The sequence below is a fragment of the Artemia franciscana genome, unplaced genomic scaffold (assembly GCF_032884065.1).
Source record: "Artemia franciscana unplaced genomic scaffold, ASM3288406v1 Scaffold_1375, whole genome shotgun sequence".
Taxonomy (NCBI): domain Eukaryota; kingdom Metazoa; phylum Arthropoda; class Branchiopoda; order Anostraca; family Artemiidae; genus Artemia; species Artemia franciscana.
The window spans coordinates 72,345-91,608 of record NW_027062806.1 but is presented as its reverse complement, the minus strand read 5'-3'; the positions used below and the strand labels follow the sequence as shown (position 1 = coordinate 91,608).

At 36.3% G+C, this 19,264-nt stretch overlaps 1 protein-coding gene across 4 annotated transcripts in view; it reads right to left on the bottom strand.

Moving 5' to 3' along the window:
* Positions 1-19,264, bottom strand: part of LOC136042496 (uncharacterized) — a 177,733-nt gene that overhangs the window by 126,309 nt on the left and 32,160 nt on the right. For all 4 annotated transcript variants that reach the window (XM_065727459.1, XM_065727461.1, XM_065727460.1 and 1 more), the window contains exons 3-4: positions 12,177-12,280; positions 2,689-2,876 (exon numbers count right to left, since the gene is read on the bottom strand). In XM_065727459.1, coding sequence (XP_065583531.1) covers positions 2,689-2,876; positions 12,177-12,280 — 292 coding nt within the window. The remainder of the gene's footprint in view (positions 1-2,688; positions 2,877-12,176; positions 12,281-19,264) is intronic.

Genomic DNA, 19,264 nt, shown 5'->3' with positions numbered 1-19,264 from the left:
AAACCAATAAAAAACTAAAAAAAAAACTGAAAAAACTAAAAAAAGGCAAAAACTACAAAAAAAAACTAAAAACTAATAAAAAAAGTAAAAAAGCTAAAAAACTAAAAAAACTAAAAAAACTAAAAAAAGGTAAAAAACTAAAAAAAATAAAAAATAAAAAAAAACTAAAAAAAAGGAAAAAACTGAAAAATAAGCTAAAATAAAGGTAAAAACCAATAAAAAACTAAAAAAAAAAAAGGAAAAAACTAATAAATGACGACACTCAAAGAGAAAGCGACCAGGACAAAAGGAATGTTCGATTAGCAATCAACAAAGCACCGGGACACAGGGAGTATAAATGACGACCAGGACATAAGTAAAAAAAAAAAACTATCTATATATATAAAAATAAGTTGTCTGTGGATCTGTGGATCGTGGATCAGGTGACGTCACCTGAAAAAACTGGATCAGGTGACGTCAAAACTGAAAAAACTAAAAAAAGGCAAAAACTACAAAAAAAACTAAAAACTAATAAAAAAAATAAAAAAGCTAAAAAACTAAAAAAACTAAAAAAAGGCAAAAACTACAAAAAAAACTAAAAACTAATAAAAAAGCTAAAAAACTAAAAAAACTAAAAAAAAGGCAAAAACTACAAAAAAACTAAAAACTAATAAAAAAAATAAAAAAGCTAAAAAACTAAAAAAACTAAAAAAACTAAAAAAAGGTAAAAAACTAAAAAAACTAAAAACTAAAAAAAAACTAAAAAAGGTAAAAACTAAAAGAACTAAAAAAGAAAAAAATAAATGACGACACTCAAAGAGAAAGCGACCAGGACAAAAGGAATGTTCGATTAGCAATCAACAAAGCACCGGGACACAGGGAGTATAAATGACGACCAGGACACAAGTAAAAAAAAAAATTAACAAAACTAAAAAGAAGGTAAAAACTACAAAAAAACTAAAAAGAAAAAAAAACTAAAAACTAATAAAAAAACTAAAAAATCTAAAAATCTAAATAAACTAAAAAAGAAAAAAAAAGGAAAAAAATAAAGGAGAAAAACAAAACTAAAAAACGAATGTATATACAGACCGGTACACCGGGATACAAATGACGACCGGGACACAGGGAATATAAATAACGACCGGGACACAGGGACACAACTACAACGGGGACACCGGGGGAAACAGGGGGATATAAATGACGACCGGGACAAAAAAACTAAAAAGAAATAAAAACTAAAAACTAATAAAAAAAACTAAAAAATCTAAAAATCTAAATAAGCTAAAAAAGAAAAAAAAAGGAAAAAAATAAAGGAGAAAAACAAAACTAAAAAACGAATGTATATACAGACCGGGACACCGGGATACAAATGATGACCGGGACCCGGGACACAGGGAATATAAATGACGACCGGGACACAGGGACACAACTACAACGGGGACACCGGGGGAAACAGGGGGATGTAAATGACGACCGGGACACCGGGACAGGGAATGGTCGATTAGCAATCACCATCAACAAAGCTCAAGGGCAATCATTAGAATCATGAGGTATAGATCTGAATACAGATTGTTTTCCCATGGACCATTATATGTTGCATGTTCAAGAGTCGGTAAACCTGACAATCTATTTATATGCAAAGACAATGGGACAGCAAAGAATGTTGTATATTCGCAAGTTTTACGTAGTTAAAACCATATATATATATATATATATCTATATTCACAGGTGGGACATAGGGACACAACTACAATGGCGCGTAACTATTATGGCGCGTAACGACTTACGCGCGCGGGGGGGCTTGGGGGGGGCGCGAAGCGCCCCCACCAACTAGGTGTTGGGGTGGCGCGAAGCGCCACCCCAACAGCTAGTATATATATATATATAAACATCCTCGTTTTAGGTCCTTTTTCCATTGGTACTCACGATTTGTTTTCTTTTACCCTAGACATATATTGCAAGCCAGGACCACCCTTAATGGGACGTATAAGTGATCACAGTTTAAAATAGAAATTCAGCTCATGTTGTTGCATATTAAAACTTGACATGCTATTAATTGAGAATCAATTTTTTCTTTAGTTTCTTGGCTTTAATAGCTTATCTATTCAAACTCCTTCTTAATTGGTATAATTAAGACGTAATATTAGGCCCTTGTTAATTAGACAAGAAGGATTATAGATCCAAGGAACCATATATGCAAATTGCAGCGAATAGATATCTAGATATCTATTAATATCTAGAATAGATATTAACGAGTGTAATATTAGCCCCTTATTAATTGGACAAGAAGCATTATAGATCCCAGGGACCTTATATGCAATTCGCAGAAAATAGATCTTGGGGCGTCTTATTCATATACAAGAGGATTAGGCAAGACCTCGACCACTTTCCTCTATTTTATTTGTCTCCTTATAAGTTCCTCATACAAGGCCTTATCCAGGGAAGACGGGGTCACTGAGCTTGAACCCTTCCCCTGAAAATTTTTCCCGACTTGTAAAAAAGTAACAAAATACATATAAAAAATTTTGATGTACAGTTTTTTTTTTCTATATCCCACCTCGAACAAAATCCTGGATACGCCCTTATTCCTCTTATTCACCTGATTTACCAAAAATGAAGGGACCTTTTTAGCATTATTCACCCATTATGACAAACAACAGCCCTAAGGGTTTTGGGGCTAAACCAATGGGCTTTACGTGAAAACATTACCATTGAGACAATCCTGCTTATCACCACACTCGGACGAAATGATCATTTCAACAAGTTGGTTGTACGATCTTTTGCCCACGGCTTTCACTTCTTCTAATTGCTCTCGATCAATGACCCATCCGTGAAAGAGTTTGATTTGCACAAGATCAAATAAGGCCAATTCAGGAGTAAATTCAAAATCGGAAACGCTAAAACAATCATAAGCAAAGGTATTAATTAAAAACTCAGAATACCACCTAATTAATTACAAAACTGTGTGAACTAATAGAGGAATAATATTATATTGAACCAATATTGTTACCATAAATGTAAGTGTAATATAATGAACTAATAAAGAGGAATAAGAAAGAATGATGTAGCCTAAACCCTAGGATAGAAGGGTTTCCGTGGTCTGGTCATTTTATGCTCTCTTTTTATTATCTCTAAATGCATCAAGAGACACATAAATACATTTTTTTTTTCTCATCTCCATCCAAAGTGTTAAGCCCAACATATTTTCAACCTTTCAAGTCACTATTACGAACAAAAAATATATTGCTTATAAGACCTTAACCCTTCAGGCCTACAAAGCATCGTTCCGGTCTACACGACAAATGAAAATATGTCTTCGATATTCCTCGGAACTTGGGAAAGGATTTTTTTTTTTTTTTTTTTAGTCTGTTGTCCGCAAAAAAATAAGATGTTAAATAAGGAATATTTGAAGGAAGTGAAGAAAATGAGACTTTAGTGATTTCTCCGGATTTATGACTAATAGCCATCATAGGCGAAATATATTACGAAGACAAAAAAGAAGGAACAGATTAAAATCAACCCAATCAAAACTCTTTGATAAAATAATACTAAACTAAAATCCATAAAAAAATATAAAAGTATAGACTGAGGCTTCTTTTATCTCATCAAATCTTAACTTCACCAAATAGCTTCTCATAACAAACAGTAATTAAGAAGCAACTCGCGCTAAAACACTCTAAAATAAAACAAAAAGACTCTTAAAAAACATTAACAGATTTTTAGCTGATTTTTGCCGATTTTTAGCATTAGCCTGCATTAACAGATTTTAACAGAATCTGTGTATTTTTAGAACACAAATACATTAAAATCTCTCATGTTGCAAAAGATAACATTTATCTGCAACACGAAGAAATCTATGACCCTGTAACACCCTTATTTATGGAGTTCAATTATGCAAGGGAAGAGTTGCATTTAGATAGAATTTAAATGCAAGTTTAGGATCTTGTTTTTTTTTTTTTAATAATGTTCCGATTACTTTTTTAAGTAATCTTAAGATTACTTTTTTAAGAGATAAAATTTTTATGGTGATTCCGAATATATAAAATTTCATAAGCTTAAAGGTTCTTATTCAAAAGTTACGAGCCTGAAAAAATTGTTTCCTTTTGGAAAAGAGCACAGATTTTTACATATCGCACAAATATCTAAAGTTCTCTGTTGTCTAAGTTTTAAGCTCCTATCTACAACAAGAGCTAAGAGCTCATATGGCACTTGAGACGAGGTCGGAAGAGCCAAGAGCTCATATGGTATGAGCTCAAGCAAAATCCAGAGAATCAATAGATTGCTTTAAAAGGAAAATCAGAGGCTTAATGCCGGTCGAGATTTAAAATAAGAGCTCTGAGTCACGAGGTCCTTCTAAATATTAAAATTCGTTAAGATCCGATCAACCACTCATAAGTTAAAAATACCTCGATTTTTCCTCTGCCTTCCGCCCCCCCCCCATATGGTCGAATCGGGGATAACGATTTTATCAAGTCAATTTGTGCAGCTCCCTGACACGCCTACCAATTTTCATCGTCCTAGCACGTACAGAAGCACCAAACACGCCAAAGAACTGAACCCCACCACCTAACTCCAGCAAAGAGAGCGAATCCAGTCCGGTTACGTCAATCACGTGTCTACGAGATTTATAAGCGTTTTCCAAGATTTCCAGTTTCCCCTTCCAACTCTCCCTAATGTCAAAAGATCTGGTCGGAATTAGAAATAAGAACCCTGAGACATGAGTTCCTTCTAAATATCAAATTTCAAAAAGATCCGGAAACCCGTTCTTAAGTTAAAAATACCTCAGTCTTTCTGATTTTTCCAAATTAAAAACCCCCAGCTCCCTCAAAGAGAACGGATCCGTACCAATTACATCAATCTCGTATCTATAACTTGTGCTTATTCTTTCCGTCAAAGTTCATCCCGATCTCTCCGCTCTAAGGGTTTTCCAAGATTTTTGTTTCCTCCCTCCAGCCCTCTATGTCCCCAGATCCGATTCAAATTGAAAATGGAGTATCTGAGACATAATATTCTTCTCTATATCAAGCTTCATTAAGATCCGATCACCCATTCGTAAGATACCTCGATTTTCACGTTTTCTAAGAATTCCGGTTTTCCCCTCCAACTCCCTTTAATGTCATCGGATCTGGTCGAGATTTAAAGTGAGAGTTTTGAAGCACAAGATCCTTCTAGATATCAACTTTCATTAAGATCTGATCACTCGTTTGTAAGTTACAAATACCTCATTTTTTCTAATTTCTCCGAATTACTCCCCCCCAACTCCACCAAAGAGAGCGGATCCGGTCCGGTTATGTCATTCACCTATCTTGGACTTGTGCTTATTCTTTCCACCAAGTTCCATCCCGATCTCTCAGCCTTAAGCGTTTTCCAAGATCCCCCCCCCCTGACAGTGGATCCGGTTGGGATTTAAAACAAGAGACATGAGTTTCGAGGTCCTTCTAAATATGAAATTTCGTTAAGATACGATCACTCTTTCTTGCGATACCTCATTTTTTTCTAATTTTTTTAGAATTAAGCCCCCCCCCCAACTCCCCCAAAGAGAGCAGATCCGTTCCGGTTATGTCAATCCCGTATCTAGGACCTGTGCTAATTTTTCCCGCCAAGTTTCATCCCGATTCCTCCACTCTAAGCGTTTTCCAAGATTTTAGGTTCCCCCCCCCCAACTTCCCCTTCACCGGATCCGGTCAGGGTTTAAGATAAGAGCTCTGAGACACGATATCCTTCTAAACATCAAATTTCATTAAGATCCGATCACTCATTCGTAAGTTAAAAATACTTCTTTTTTAATTTTTCAGAATTAACCCTCCTCCCCCAACTCCCCCAAAGAGAGCGGATCCGTTCCAGTTATTTCAATCACGTATCTAGGACTCGTGATTATTTTTACCACCAAGTTTCACCCCGATCCCTACACTTGTTTTCCAAGATTTTAGGTTCCCCCTCCGAAATCCCCCAATGTCACCGAATCCGGTCGGGATTTAAAATAAGAGCTCTGAGACACGATATCCTTCCAAAATCAAATTTCATTAAAATCCGATCACTCCTTCGCAAGTTAAAAATACCTCATTTTTCAGAATTAAGCCCCTCTAATTCCCCCAAAGAGAGCGGATCCCTTCTGGTTATGTCAATCACGTATCTAGGACTTGTGCTTGTTTTTTCCACCAAGTATTATACTGATCCCTCAACTCTAAGCGTTTTCCGAGATTTTAGGTTCCCCCTTCAATTCCCCCCCCATGTCACCGGATCCAGCCGGGATTTAAAATAAGAGATCTGAGTTACGAGGTCCTTTTAAATATGAAATTTCATTAAGATCCGATCACTCCTTCGTAAGTTAAAAATATCTCATTTTTTCTAATTTTTCAGAATTAACCCTTCTCCCCCCGATTCCCCTAAAGAGAGCGGACCCACTCCGGTTATGTCAATCACGTATCTAGGACTTGTGCTTATTTTTCCCACCAAGTTTCATCCCGATCCATCCTGGAAATGCCTAAAGTAGCAAAACCGGGACAGAACGACAGAATTTGCGATTTTTTTTTTATTATTTTTTTTAGGGTGGATCGTACCAAATCAATGGTCAGTGGCGTTTTCTGTCATTATGTGACCCAAAACGACAGTTTTGGACCAAGGGATCCAAAAAGCCATCATTTCCAGATACCCAATCCATCTAGAATTACAGAAAACTATATAATGAGCTTTCCAGTCTCAGATGCAGTAATGCCAAACGATGCCGCATTCCTCCCTAAAGATGAATAGTTTAAAGATATTTCAGAGCTTAATTTTAATAAGTTGACTCATTCGAGGCTTGATAAATTTATGTACAGTTGTGTATAATTGCCCATTAACCATTGGGGTGGAGGACCGGTGGATCGTTGTGCAGGTGGGGCGAGTGTGCTTGAGCCCCAAAAACTGTGTTTTTTACCAATCATTTTTAGTAAAGCTCGAATGACACTATGGCCTTTAAAAAAGTTTAGGGGGGAGTCCTACTCCTGTTTGTGGTGATTTCTTACCGTTTTAGGTTTGATTGTATTATTCACTTTAATTTCTGTTCGGTTTAAAATTCATTTATTTACCTATAGCGGTGCCCTTTATCTTTATTTGTGAAGTAATTATTGATCACTGTCAGTCTTAAAGCACCTTATTCAGCCATAAAGTCATTGGGGCAGTATCAAATTTTCCCCAGTGTTGCCACATTGAGCCATTAAAATAAATAGGCAAAAGTGATTAGTTAAAGTCGACAACGCCTTTCATCTTTAAACTTCAGACAATTTGACTAGTAAAACTAGCAGGCTACTGTAATGTCGTAGAGAAATGCTTAATGTCTTCTTTCGAGGTTCTTGATCGTATGCGAACGCGTACGCGTACGTCTTGATCGTACGCGCTTTTTGTAAGTTTGTCTCCATTGCGTCATCTTAAATGCCATTTAACACAAAAAATTACACTTTTCGTACTATTTAAAGGAAGGAAATCACGAAAAGGATGCCAATATTATCCAAAATCCTTAGTCGAAAGTTTTTAGCAACCCCTCTTGTATAATAAACATCAAAAAAAAAGAAAAACAATAAGGAATTCTTTTCGCAAGACAGTGGACATCTAATTAAAATGAATATTTCGGCCCTATGTCAAAGGGCCGTCCTCAGCAAAACATATTTATATAAAAGAATAAAAGTTACAACAAGATACGACCAATATACCTAAAATGAAATTTGTTTTGAAAACAGTCCCAGCATCCTTACTTCAGCGAAGTTCAACCAGGAGTTTTATCTTCGCTGAAGTAAGGATGCTGGGACTGTTTTGATTTTTTTTTTTTTTTTTTTTTTTTTTTTTTTTTTTTTTTTTTTTTTTTAATAGTTATATGTCGTATCTTGTTGTAAGTTTTTCTTCTTCTATATATTTATGTTTTGCTGAGGACGGCTCTTGGACATAGGGCCGAAATATTCATTCTAATTAGATTTCCGCTGTCTTGCGAAAAGAATTCCTCTATTGTCCTTCTTGTTTTTGATGTTTGCGATGCTAAGGCAGTGTGGTCTTCATCGCTATTTACCTCTTGTATAATCACCCTCCCAGCCTCAGCCTCCTTAGTTAGTGAAACTAAACATGTCCCACAAAACAGCCAACGAGGCAATTGTTTTAATTAGCTTTGATCATTTTCCTAGTAGTTTGAACATTATTTTTAGAAACTTTATTTTGGAAGGAAAACCGGAAATTAAAATAAAATAAGACGAACCAAATTCTCAGTGAAGAAAGAAAGGTTGGAGCTATGGACGAAGTACTCTGGCTCCAGAGTTCTGGACCAAAGATAAGAATCCTAACTTTGTAATAAACTAGTTTTAATAATCCCGAAGAAAACTACGTCTGTAAAAGAAAGCTACATGCTCTTAGGCTATTTGGCTTTCTGCCAAGAATCTCTTCAAAATTTATTAATTGCTCATACGTACATCTCATTTCGTTGGTGCTATACGGACTTTAGTATTTAACCGTTCCTGGAAACTATATCACAAATTTTTATTCTGGACTTTACCAAAGTCTTAGCTTCCTGGAAGGTAATTGCCATTCAGAAAATTTCAGCTTTAAATATTGGCAAAAATATTTTAAATTCATTTAATATTTTATATTAAAGTATATAATTAAGGCTATATATGCATTTTTCCATGACGTAAGATAAACTTAAGTAGGTAATTGTGTTTTATACCGACAGACTCAAGAAGTGAAGCTAGGTTAATCGCAATGAAGCATACCAACATCTGATGAAAACGTAATGCTTAGTAAAAAAAAAATTATGGAAACTTCAAAAGAAAATTATGGAAAGCAGGCCGCTCAGAACGTATTATATTAAATATCTAACCTAACCAACTCTACATATTATATGTTTAATTAAAATATACCTCCATACTAGTTCATCACTCTCAGGACAGGTTAATTATCTCTGAATGCAGAAAGAACAAGAGTTAAGAGCTCATATGGCACTTGTGACGAGGTCGGAAGAGCCAAGAGCTCATATGGTATGAGCTCTAGCAAAATTCTAAGAATAAATAGATTGATTTAAAAGGAAAATCAGAGGGTTAATGCCAGTCAGGATTTAAAATAAGAGGCACGAGGTCCTTCTAAATTTCAAAATTCATTTAGATACGATCACCCACTTGTAAGTAAAAAGTACCTCAATCTTTCTAATTTTTCCTCTCCCTTCAGCCCTCCGGATGGTCGAATCGAGGAAAACAACTTTATCAAGTCAATTTGTGGAGCTCCCTGACACGCCTACCAATTTTCATCGTCCTAATACGTCCAGAAGCACCAAAATCACCAAAGACTGAACCCCAACTCCTAACTTCCCCAAAGAGAGCGGATCCAGTCCGGTTACGTCAATCACGTATTTAAGACATTTGCTCATTCTACCCACTAAGTTTCATCCAGAAATCTCAACTCTAAGCGTTTTCCAAGATTTCTGGTTTCCCCCTCCAACTCCTACAATGTCAAAAGATCTGGTCAGGATTTGAAATAAAAGCTCTGAGACATGAGCTTCTTCTAAATATTAAATTTCATTAAGATTCGGTCACCCATAAGTCAAAAATACCTCAATTTTTGTAATTTTTCCAAATTAACAGCCCCCAGCTCCCCCAAAGAGAACGGATCCGTTCCAATTATGTCAATCACGTATCTATAACTTGTGCCTATTCTTCCCATCAAATTTCAATCCCGATATCTCCACTCTGAACGTTTTCCAAGATTTCTGTTTCCCCCCTCCAGCCCACTATGTCCCCGGATCCGACTCGAATCAAAAATGGAGCATCTGAGACACAAGATTCTTCTATATATCAAGTTTCATTAAAATCCGATCGCCCATTCGTAAGATACCTCGATTTTTACGCTTTCCAAGAATTCTGGTTTCGCCCTCCAACTCCCCCCCCATGTCACCGGATCTGTTCGTGATTTAAAATAGAGTTTTAAAGTACAAGATCCTTCTACATATCAGATTTCATTAAGATCCGATTACCCGTTCGTAAGTTACAAATACCTCATTTTTACTAATTTTTCCAAATTACTCCCCCCCCCCAACTCTAACAAAGAGGGCGGATCCAGTACGGCTAGGTCAGTCACGTATCTTAGACTTATGCTTATTCTTCCCACCAAGTTTCATTCTGATCTCTCCGCTTGAAGCGTTTTCTAAGATTTCCGGTTCCTTCTTCCCCTCAATGACACTGAATCCAGTCGGGATTTAAAATAAGATATCTGAGTTATGTCAATGTCAATCACATATCTATGTGGTTATATCAATTACATATTTAGAACTTGTGCTTATTTTTCTCACCAAGTTTCATCTCCATCTCTCCAAACTCTAAGCGTTTTTCAAGATTTTAGGTTCCACCCAGCTCCCCCCCCCAATGTCACCGGATCCGGTCGCGATAAAAAAAAGAGCTCTGAGACATGAGTTCCTTCTAAATATCAAATTTCATTAAGATCCTATCACGCGTTCTTAAGTTAAAAATTCTTCAATTTTTTTTTATTTTTTCAAATCAAAACCCCCCCAGCTCCTTCAAAGTGAACAGATCCGTTCTAATTATGTCAATCACGTATCTATAACTTGTGCTTATTCTTCCCATCAAGTTTCATCCCGATCTCTCCACTCTAAGCGTTTTCCAAGATTTCTGTTTCCCCCCTCCAACCCCCTATGTCCCCGGATCCGATTCGAATTGAAACTGGAGCATCTGAGACATACGATCCTTCTATATATAAAGTTTCATTAAGATCCGATAACCCATTCGTAAGATAAAGATACCTCAATTTTCACATTTTCCAAGAATTCTGGTTTCCCCATCGAACTCCCCCCAATGTCACCGGATCTGGTCGGGATCTAAAAAAAGAGCTCTAAAACACAAGATTCTTCTAAATATCAAATTTCATTAAGATCTGATCACCCGTTCGTAAGTTACAAATACCTCATTTTTCTAATTTTTCCGAATTACACCCTCCCCCCCAACTCCCCCAAAGAGGGCGGATCCAGTCCGGTTATGTCAGTCACGTAGCTGGGACAAGTTTTTATTCCTCCCACCAAGTTTCATCCTAATCTCTCCGCTTTAAGTGTTTTCCAAGATTTCCGATCCCTCCTCCCCAATGACGCTGGATTCGGTCGGGATTTAAAGCGAGAGGTGTGAGTTACGAGGTCCTTCTAAATACGAAATTTCATTAAGATACGATCACTCCTTCGTAAGTTAAAAATATATCATTTTGTCTAATTTTTCAAATTTAGCCCCCCCCCCCCCAAAAAAAAGAAAAAAGAAGAAGAAAGAGCGGATCTGTTCCGGTTATGTCAATCACGTATCTTTGACTTGTTTTATTCTTCCCACCAAGTTTCATCCTGATCTCTCCGCTTTAAGTGTTTTTCAAGATTTCTGGTCTCCCCCCACTCCCCGCCCCTTAATGACTCTGGATCCGGTCGGGATTCAAATCAAGAGATCTGAGTTACGAGATTCTTCTAAATATGACATTTCATTAATATTCGATCACTCCTTCGTAAGTTAAAAAGACCTAATTTTTTCTAATCTTTCAGAATTAACTCTCCCCCCCAACTCCCTCAAACAGAGCAGATCCATTCCGATTATGTCAATCACGTATCTAGGACCTCTGCTTATTTTTTCCCACCAAGTTTCATCCCGATCCCACCACTCTAAGCGTTTTCCAAGATTTTAGGTTCCCCCCTCCAACTCCCCCAATGTCACCGGATCTGGTTGGGATTTAAAATGAGAGCTCTGAGACACGATATCCTTCCAAACATAAAATTTCATTAAGATCCGATCACCCGTTCGTAAGTAAAAAATACTTCATTTTTCTATTTTTTCCCAATTAACCGGCTCCCACTCCCCCCCCCCAGATGGTCAAATCAGTAAAACGACTATTTCTAATTTAATCTGGTCCGGTCCCTGATACGCCTGCCAAATTTCATCGTCCTAGCTTACCTGGAAGCGCCTAAAGTAGCAAAACGGGGACCGACAGAATTTTCGATCGCTATATGCCACTTGGTTAATACCACGTGTCATAAAAACCGGTTGTAAACAGACCAAGAACTTGACTGTGGTCGGGATAATACACAAGTAGCCTAACGTTAAATAATGTTAATTTAAGCAGAGTTCGAATATACTTGGCAATGCTTATATTATGGACAAAATTTGCTCCAAGTTTCTACGGTGTAGTATGAAAGAACCATTTACCTAGTAAACTTAACATTGACATCGATACCACTTTGAAGCTTCGGTAGTATAGCTAGCATATCACTCAGATTCTGCTCATAATTCTCCGCGGCATCACCAATGTTCTGAAATAGATTCAATTAAATCACTTTTTTTGCAGAGCAAAGCTGCTACTTTTATCATGTCACGACCAGAGTTGCCACTTCTATGACGGTGTAATTTTAAACTAGACAGCTGGCAGCACTGGTCACGACAGTAAAAATAAAATTTATTTGTTTTAAATGATTTAGTGAACACATCAGCAATATTTATCTAAAAAAAAACACATATAAAAACTTAGGAATTAGATTTTCAGCGAAAAACCCATCATTTGCAGTTTTTGATGGAGCGATTGATTGGAGCGAGAACAGAAATGAAAAAAAAAGAAACATGGATAAAATCAGTTAAATCAACTTAGCACAAAACCGCTTAAGATGATAGAACTTCCTTTAAAGCGTAGCTTTCTTTAGGAATCAACAGACTGTTAATTTTTGAATTTTTACGCCGAAGGTAACAAATTGGTTTTTCACAGTTCAACATGGTAATGCTGACGAAAACATGAAGAAGCCTTAAAAACTTCATATTTATGGAACTACCAAAAGACAATGGCTGTTTTCAGAATGACTGCTTTGATATCGTAGGCACTCAAAAAATAAATTCCTCGTGATCAGCGGTCTGAAGCTTCGAAACAGTTAGACATAGAAATTAAAATGTTTTGAATTATATAGGTCCTTCACAGAGTTTAAAAACTCGTTAAGTTCAAAACTTTCCAACTAATTCCTAGGACAAATATTAGTTTTGTCTCGCCTAATAAACATTATAACAAGAAGCCAAACAAACTGTCTCAGCTCCGACAATAAACATCTTAGGGATCACAAAACGTCAGACTACTTAGAACATGAAATAATCCCTTCGAAACCTGACACCCAAATCATGTCTGTCTTTCAAATTTCGTAGAAAAAATTCAGGAAGCATCAGAGCTAAAATCCCAAATTCTATTTTTTTAAAGAAATTTTTATATTATATCGAATTTTCTTATATTTCTTAAGCAGACTCAGTTCAGCCATCAAACTAGACTGAAACAAGTCAAGCTGTGATAAAACTCATAGGTGTAAGGGGGGATAACTTTTTAAACCGGCCTGATTATTGGACAGTTAGAAAATGAGATCTCAAGACGTTTCAAAGCCATTTAAAAATTTAATCAGCCCAGTTGCAAACGCACTGAATACTTGGTAAATAATGCATCTGTTATCTCATTCCTGAATTAGTGGATGGGCACAAAAAAGCTGGGAGAGGTAGTATCTTTGACGGAAAAAAGAAAAGGTGATTATAAAAATGTTATATAACAAATCCAATACGTTAGATCTGTTAAAGCGCCAGAGTGGATTCATTTATGTTTTTTGTTCTTTTTTATGCAGCAAACCCACGTCCTCTCGGTTTATTTTTTTCAGCTATATTTATAATGGAACTATTTCTTCTAATGTTTTCACGTGTTCTACTCCTGAGATTACAAACCTGAAAATATATGAACATATGCAACTCCTTCTCCTGTCAGTATTCGCCATTAATTCAAACAGTATGTTTCCGCCTTTTCTCTGCCTTTAGCTGAGCTCGTAAATTCATATGGATGATAAGTGCGTATAATTTTTTTATGCGTTATGTATGCAGATAAAGGATGAAAGAGATATTGCACAGAATTGGTCAAAAGGATTCTCCCGTCCCCATGATCAACACAAAAAAGAAAAATCGTGGCCTAGAAGTGCATTTGTGAGACCCCTTACACCCCCCCCCCTCCGCTCTCGAAAAGTCCTCTAACCCACCTTAAGGATAAACTCGTATATATCCCCAAGTCTATCATCAATTTCCATTGTAATTTTTTCTAGTTCATTCTTTTATTCCTTGAGTGGTTAGTCTTTTTTTTCTCTTCCAGTTTACGTTCATAGTTTAGGTTTTCTTAATTAATAATAATCTCCACATTGTACCGAGGGTTTGGCTACTTTCCAACATCATGGATATAAAATGGCACAAACTGTATGTGTGTCATAACGGTCCAAAGTGGAGATCGAAGTTTATCACATATGGCAGAACAAATTGTGCCCAGGGATTTACTCCATTCGGTGGAGTGGGCAATATTTTATCATGCACTCAGTGAAGAGGCGTAGCTAGGGTTTACATCTTTCGGGGACAATATCAGGTTTTGCCCCTCCTTTCGCCAATATCACCTTATTACAATCACCATAATACAAGTAGACCAAAGTAATGACGAGAATAAACTCAGTTTGCCCCCCCCCACCACCGAGACTGCAACCGCGAACAGTCATCCCTCTAACTATGCCACTGACTTAAAGTGTGATGCTTCCCTTGAATTCGGCAAAATCATTAACGGCTATTTATGGTAAGAACCTAACTGTCCAGCATCGTTTGTTTAATTTCGATATATTTACATTCCCCCTTTAGTACTTGTATAATATAGCCCCGAGCTAATATTCTTCATCTACGTAGAACCTATTTTTCTGACGCATATTCTATTTTAGAAACGAATTTGGGCTATATATTTGCACATTAGGGGGTGGGGTGGGAGTAAAGTGTGGTGAGTCTGCATGCCTTATTCGTTAGGTACAATCATTCTGCATATTATGAAGTTAGAATTGTCTTATAACTTCACACTATCAAACTATTTTACCCCCCCCCCCAATGTGCAAATATATAGCCCAAATCATATTTCCCGTTTATTCTATCACTTCTCTTTGTCTTGTCTCAGGCTAAGCTGAAAGAAACTAACGAAACCGGTTTTACAATGCGTCAATGAATCAGCAACTTCAGTGGCCGGAGCTGCATCACAGAAGTACCCCCCTCCCACTTTTCTTTAAATTCACGAACCTAAAAATTAAATTTCTCAAAAGCGATGATAATCATCATTCACATTGACTTACTTCGACTGAACGGTTCAAATGGATTGTCTTATTACTTTCAGGGGATTTGGTTTTGTTTTAATTAATTTTTTGTTTTTTTGTTTTAATTCGAGGTCCAAAATGTATAATTCAAATGTACATTTCGTAATCTGTAACAACATAAAATAGAGTTGGATTACGTCCATAACAGGATACAGATGTATCAAAATGTATGAAATAAATGGTGGGACAATACAGGGAAAGGTTCCAATAAAATATTTTCTCTTATAAAGCTGCCAGATTACTAATACCACGGACATCCCCAGAGATGGATATTCCTTCCATGAGAAACAAGAAGATATTTGAAGATTATTAAGGGGGTAAGGTAAGAAACACTCCAAATGAAATCATGATTAAAACGAATTTTGGGACGCTTTTGTTAAAGGACAACCACTCCTTTTTTAATATTAAATAACAAAAACAAGTTTTTTCAACTGAAAATAAGGAGCAACATTAAAACTTAAAACGAACAGAAATTATTACGCACATGTGGGGGGTTGCTCTACCTCAACGCCTCGCTCTTTACGCAAAAGGTTTTTAGTAATTTAAAAAAAAAGTGTTTGAAGAGTCGTTCTTATATAATTGGGACAGAATTCAAACTTTAGCGCAAAGAGCGAGGTGTTGAGGAAGAGCACCCCCCCCCCCTCATATACGTAATAATTTTTGTTCGTTTGAAGTTTTAATGTTGCTCCTTATTTTCAGTTGAAAAAACTTGTTTTTTTATATTTAATTTCTTATCGTTTTTTTTTAAATATTGCCAGGAAATCTAGCTGAGCCTCCATGGAAAAATCCCTCCTTCCTACGGATTTATTATCTAGACAATTCAATCCTGGTGACTATTTACCCCGGACAATTACCCTTAACATCTCCACGCGTAAAATTAAGTTGTTAAAGAGAAAGCATGACATAAGACGATTCCCCCTGTGTAAAATTTTTCCTTAAAAATACACTCTCTGGAAACTCCCCTCCCCATGAAAAATCATCCCCGTGGAGAATCCCACCAGCAGAAAATTCGCCTCAACCTGAAAAATACATGCATACTTCCCAATAACAAATGCTAATACGTAAACATTGGGCAGCTTTTGTAACTTAAGACCTTTCCCCAGGGGCTGAGGGTCATGATATTTCCAAAGGCATAGTTTTTCTACTTTTCAACTATGCTGAACAAAACGGAAATGAAAAATTATGATCTGACGATTTTGAGAAAAATGGGTGTCGGACGGGGCCTAGTTGCCATCCAATTTTTTTTTCACTTAAAAAGGGCACTAGAAATTTTAATTTCCGTCCGAAAGAGCCCTCTCAATATTCCGTTATTCTAGGGTCACTGGGTCGATACAATCACCCCCGGAAAAAAAATAAACACGCATCCATGATCTTTCTTGTGGCAAAAAAATACGAAATTCCACATTTTGAAGATAGAAGCTTGAGACTTCTACAGTAGGGTCCCTCTGATACGCTGAATCTGACGGTGTGATTCTAATTAAGATTATATGACTTTTAGGGGGTGTTTCCTCCTTTCTTCGGCAAATAAGGCAAATATTCTCACGCTCGTAACCTTTAATGGGGAAGACTAACCTTAATGAAACTTATATATTTGAAACCAGTATAAAAATCTGATTTTTTATATATATATCTATTGGTATCAAAATCCTGTTTTTTTAGAGTTTCGGTTACTATTGAGCCAGATCGCTCCTTACTTACAGTTCGTTACTACGAACTGTTAAATTTGTAATTCTATTAACTCCAAAACACTAAAAATAAAGTTCTGGGAATAGTTTATTTAAATTATAAATAGATATAAACATAAATATATAAATAAAAATATAATTTAAATGCTTAGAAAAAAAATCATATGACATTACATTCATTTGCGAGCTTAGGAATATTCATAGCGTTACGCATGCGGGACGGAAACGGCTACTAGACTGGTCTTAAGAGAATATGGTACCTTTAAATCATTTTGCGGGCCTCAGTGACGGGTGACAGGCCCAAAGACAAAGAGCCCATTTGCGAATTCTTCTAGGGAACTAGCCATCATCCAAAGCTATCGAGAAACAAGAAAGCTATCGGTTTTACTATGATATCTTATACAAAAGACAATATAATTTTAAATCTATTTGTTGGAAAGCTTGTCAGTCAAAGCGGGTAGCAACACAAGGAACCACCTCCCGAAGCGGTCAAATTGCTCAAATGATATTGCATTTGAGCTCATTTACAGCATTTTCCAAGCAGGTATACTAGAAGATTTTTAGAGACCGTCCCTTCATTTTGATCAAAACTGAATATCTCAATATCCGTCAAAAGAGGGAACACTAGAAGATACTTCTAGGTATACTATAAGATTTTTAGAGACCGTCCCTTCATTTTGGTCAAAAAAGTGAACATCTCAATATCCGTTAAAAAAGGGAATACAAGAAGATGCTTCTAGGTATACATCTAGATACTTCTAAGTATACTAGAAGATATTTAGACACCGTCCCTTCATTTTGGTCAAAAGTGAATATATCAATATTCATCAAAATGGGATTACTAGAAGACACTTCTAGGCATACTTCTAGATACTTTTAGGTATACTAGAATATTTTTAGAGACCGTCCCTTCATTTTGGTCAAAAGTGAATATCTCAATATTCGTCAAAAAGGAAATACTAGAAGACACTTCTAGGCATACTTCTAGATACTTCTAGGTATACTAGAAGATTTTTAGAGACCGTCCCTTCATTTTGATCAAAATTGAATATCTCAATATCCGTCAAAAAAGAAAATACTAGAAGATACTTCAAGATACTTCTAGGTATACTAGAAGATTTTTAGAGACCGTCCCTTCATTTTGGTCAAAAGTGAATATCTCAATATCCATCAAAAAAGAGAATGCTAGAAGATACTTCTAGGTATACTAGAAGATTTTTAGACACCATCCCTTCATTTCGGTCAATAGTGAATATCTCAATATTCGTCAAAAAGGGAATACTAGAAGACACTTCTTTAAGTATACTAGAAGATTTTTAGAGACCGTCCCTTTATTTTGGCCAAAAGTGAATATCTCAATATCCGTCGAAAAAGGGAATACTAGAAGATATTTCTAGGTATGCTTCTAGATACTCCTAGGCATACTAGAAGATTTTTAGAGACCATCCCTTCATTTTGGTCAAAAGTGAATATCTCAATATTTGTCAAAAAGGGAATACTAGAAGACACTTCTAGGCATACTTCTAGATACTTCTAGGTATACTAGAAGATTTTTAGAGACCGTCCCTTCATTTTGGTTAAAACTGAATGTCTCAATATCCGTCAAAAAAGGGAAGTTGCATAGTTTTTCTAAGATTTCCAGGAAGTAGTTGTCGGCTTTTAGTTTTCAACCAGTGATTCGACCTTTTATACAAGATATACAAGCTACGGCAAGGTCATCAAATCAACTCTAAATAGTTTGGCCACACAAACTAAAAACTTTATAATGGACCCGATAGAGTAATTTTTTAAGGTACCATATCATCTTAAGATAAGTCTACGCATGCCATTTATTAGTGGTAGTTCTTTAACTTAAAAGTTCTCAAAATTCTGGTGAAACTGAAGTTAGGTCATGGCCGGGTATAATATTATAACTATGGAGTTACAGAAGAGTTATATGATGAGAAATAGTTCCAGGGAAGGGGGTCGGCAAGCGTTATCAGGAATCCTGTTTTCAAAAAGGGAGTAATCCTTATATTCCATCTTTTGATATATTTTATATTTCTCATTTCCCTGGCAACACCCACCTGGTCCGTCACTGGCGGCCTCGATGCATGTAATTAAAAATGATGGATCAATATGTTAATAGAAAATTTTAAGTACGGTAGCAAATCCCATGCAAAGATTGAAAGACTATCTTAGCAATTATTAAATTTGAAATACCATAGCCTACCATCAAGGGCGTATCTAGAATTTTTGTTCGGGGAAATTTTTTATTTGGGGGGAGGGGAATTACAAGCAAACTTCAGACAAAGATTTGTCTATATACATTTTAGTTACCCTACGTTTTTATAAGTGAGAAAGAATTTGGAGTGGGGGGGGAGGCTCAAACTCTGTAAGCCTCCCCCTGGATACTTATTTTAAAGCATTGGTTATAGGTCGAAAACAACTT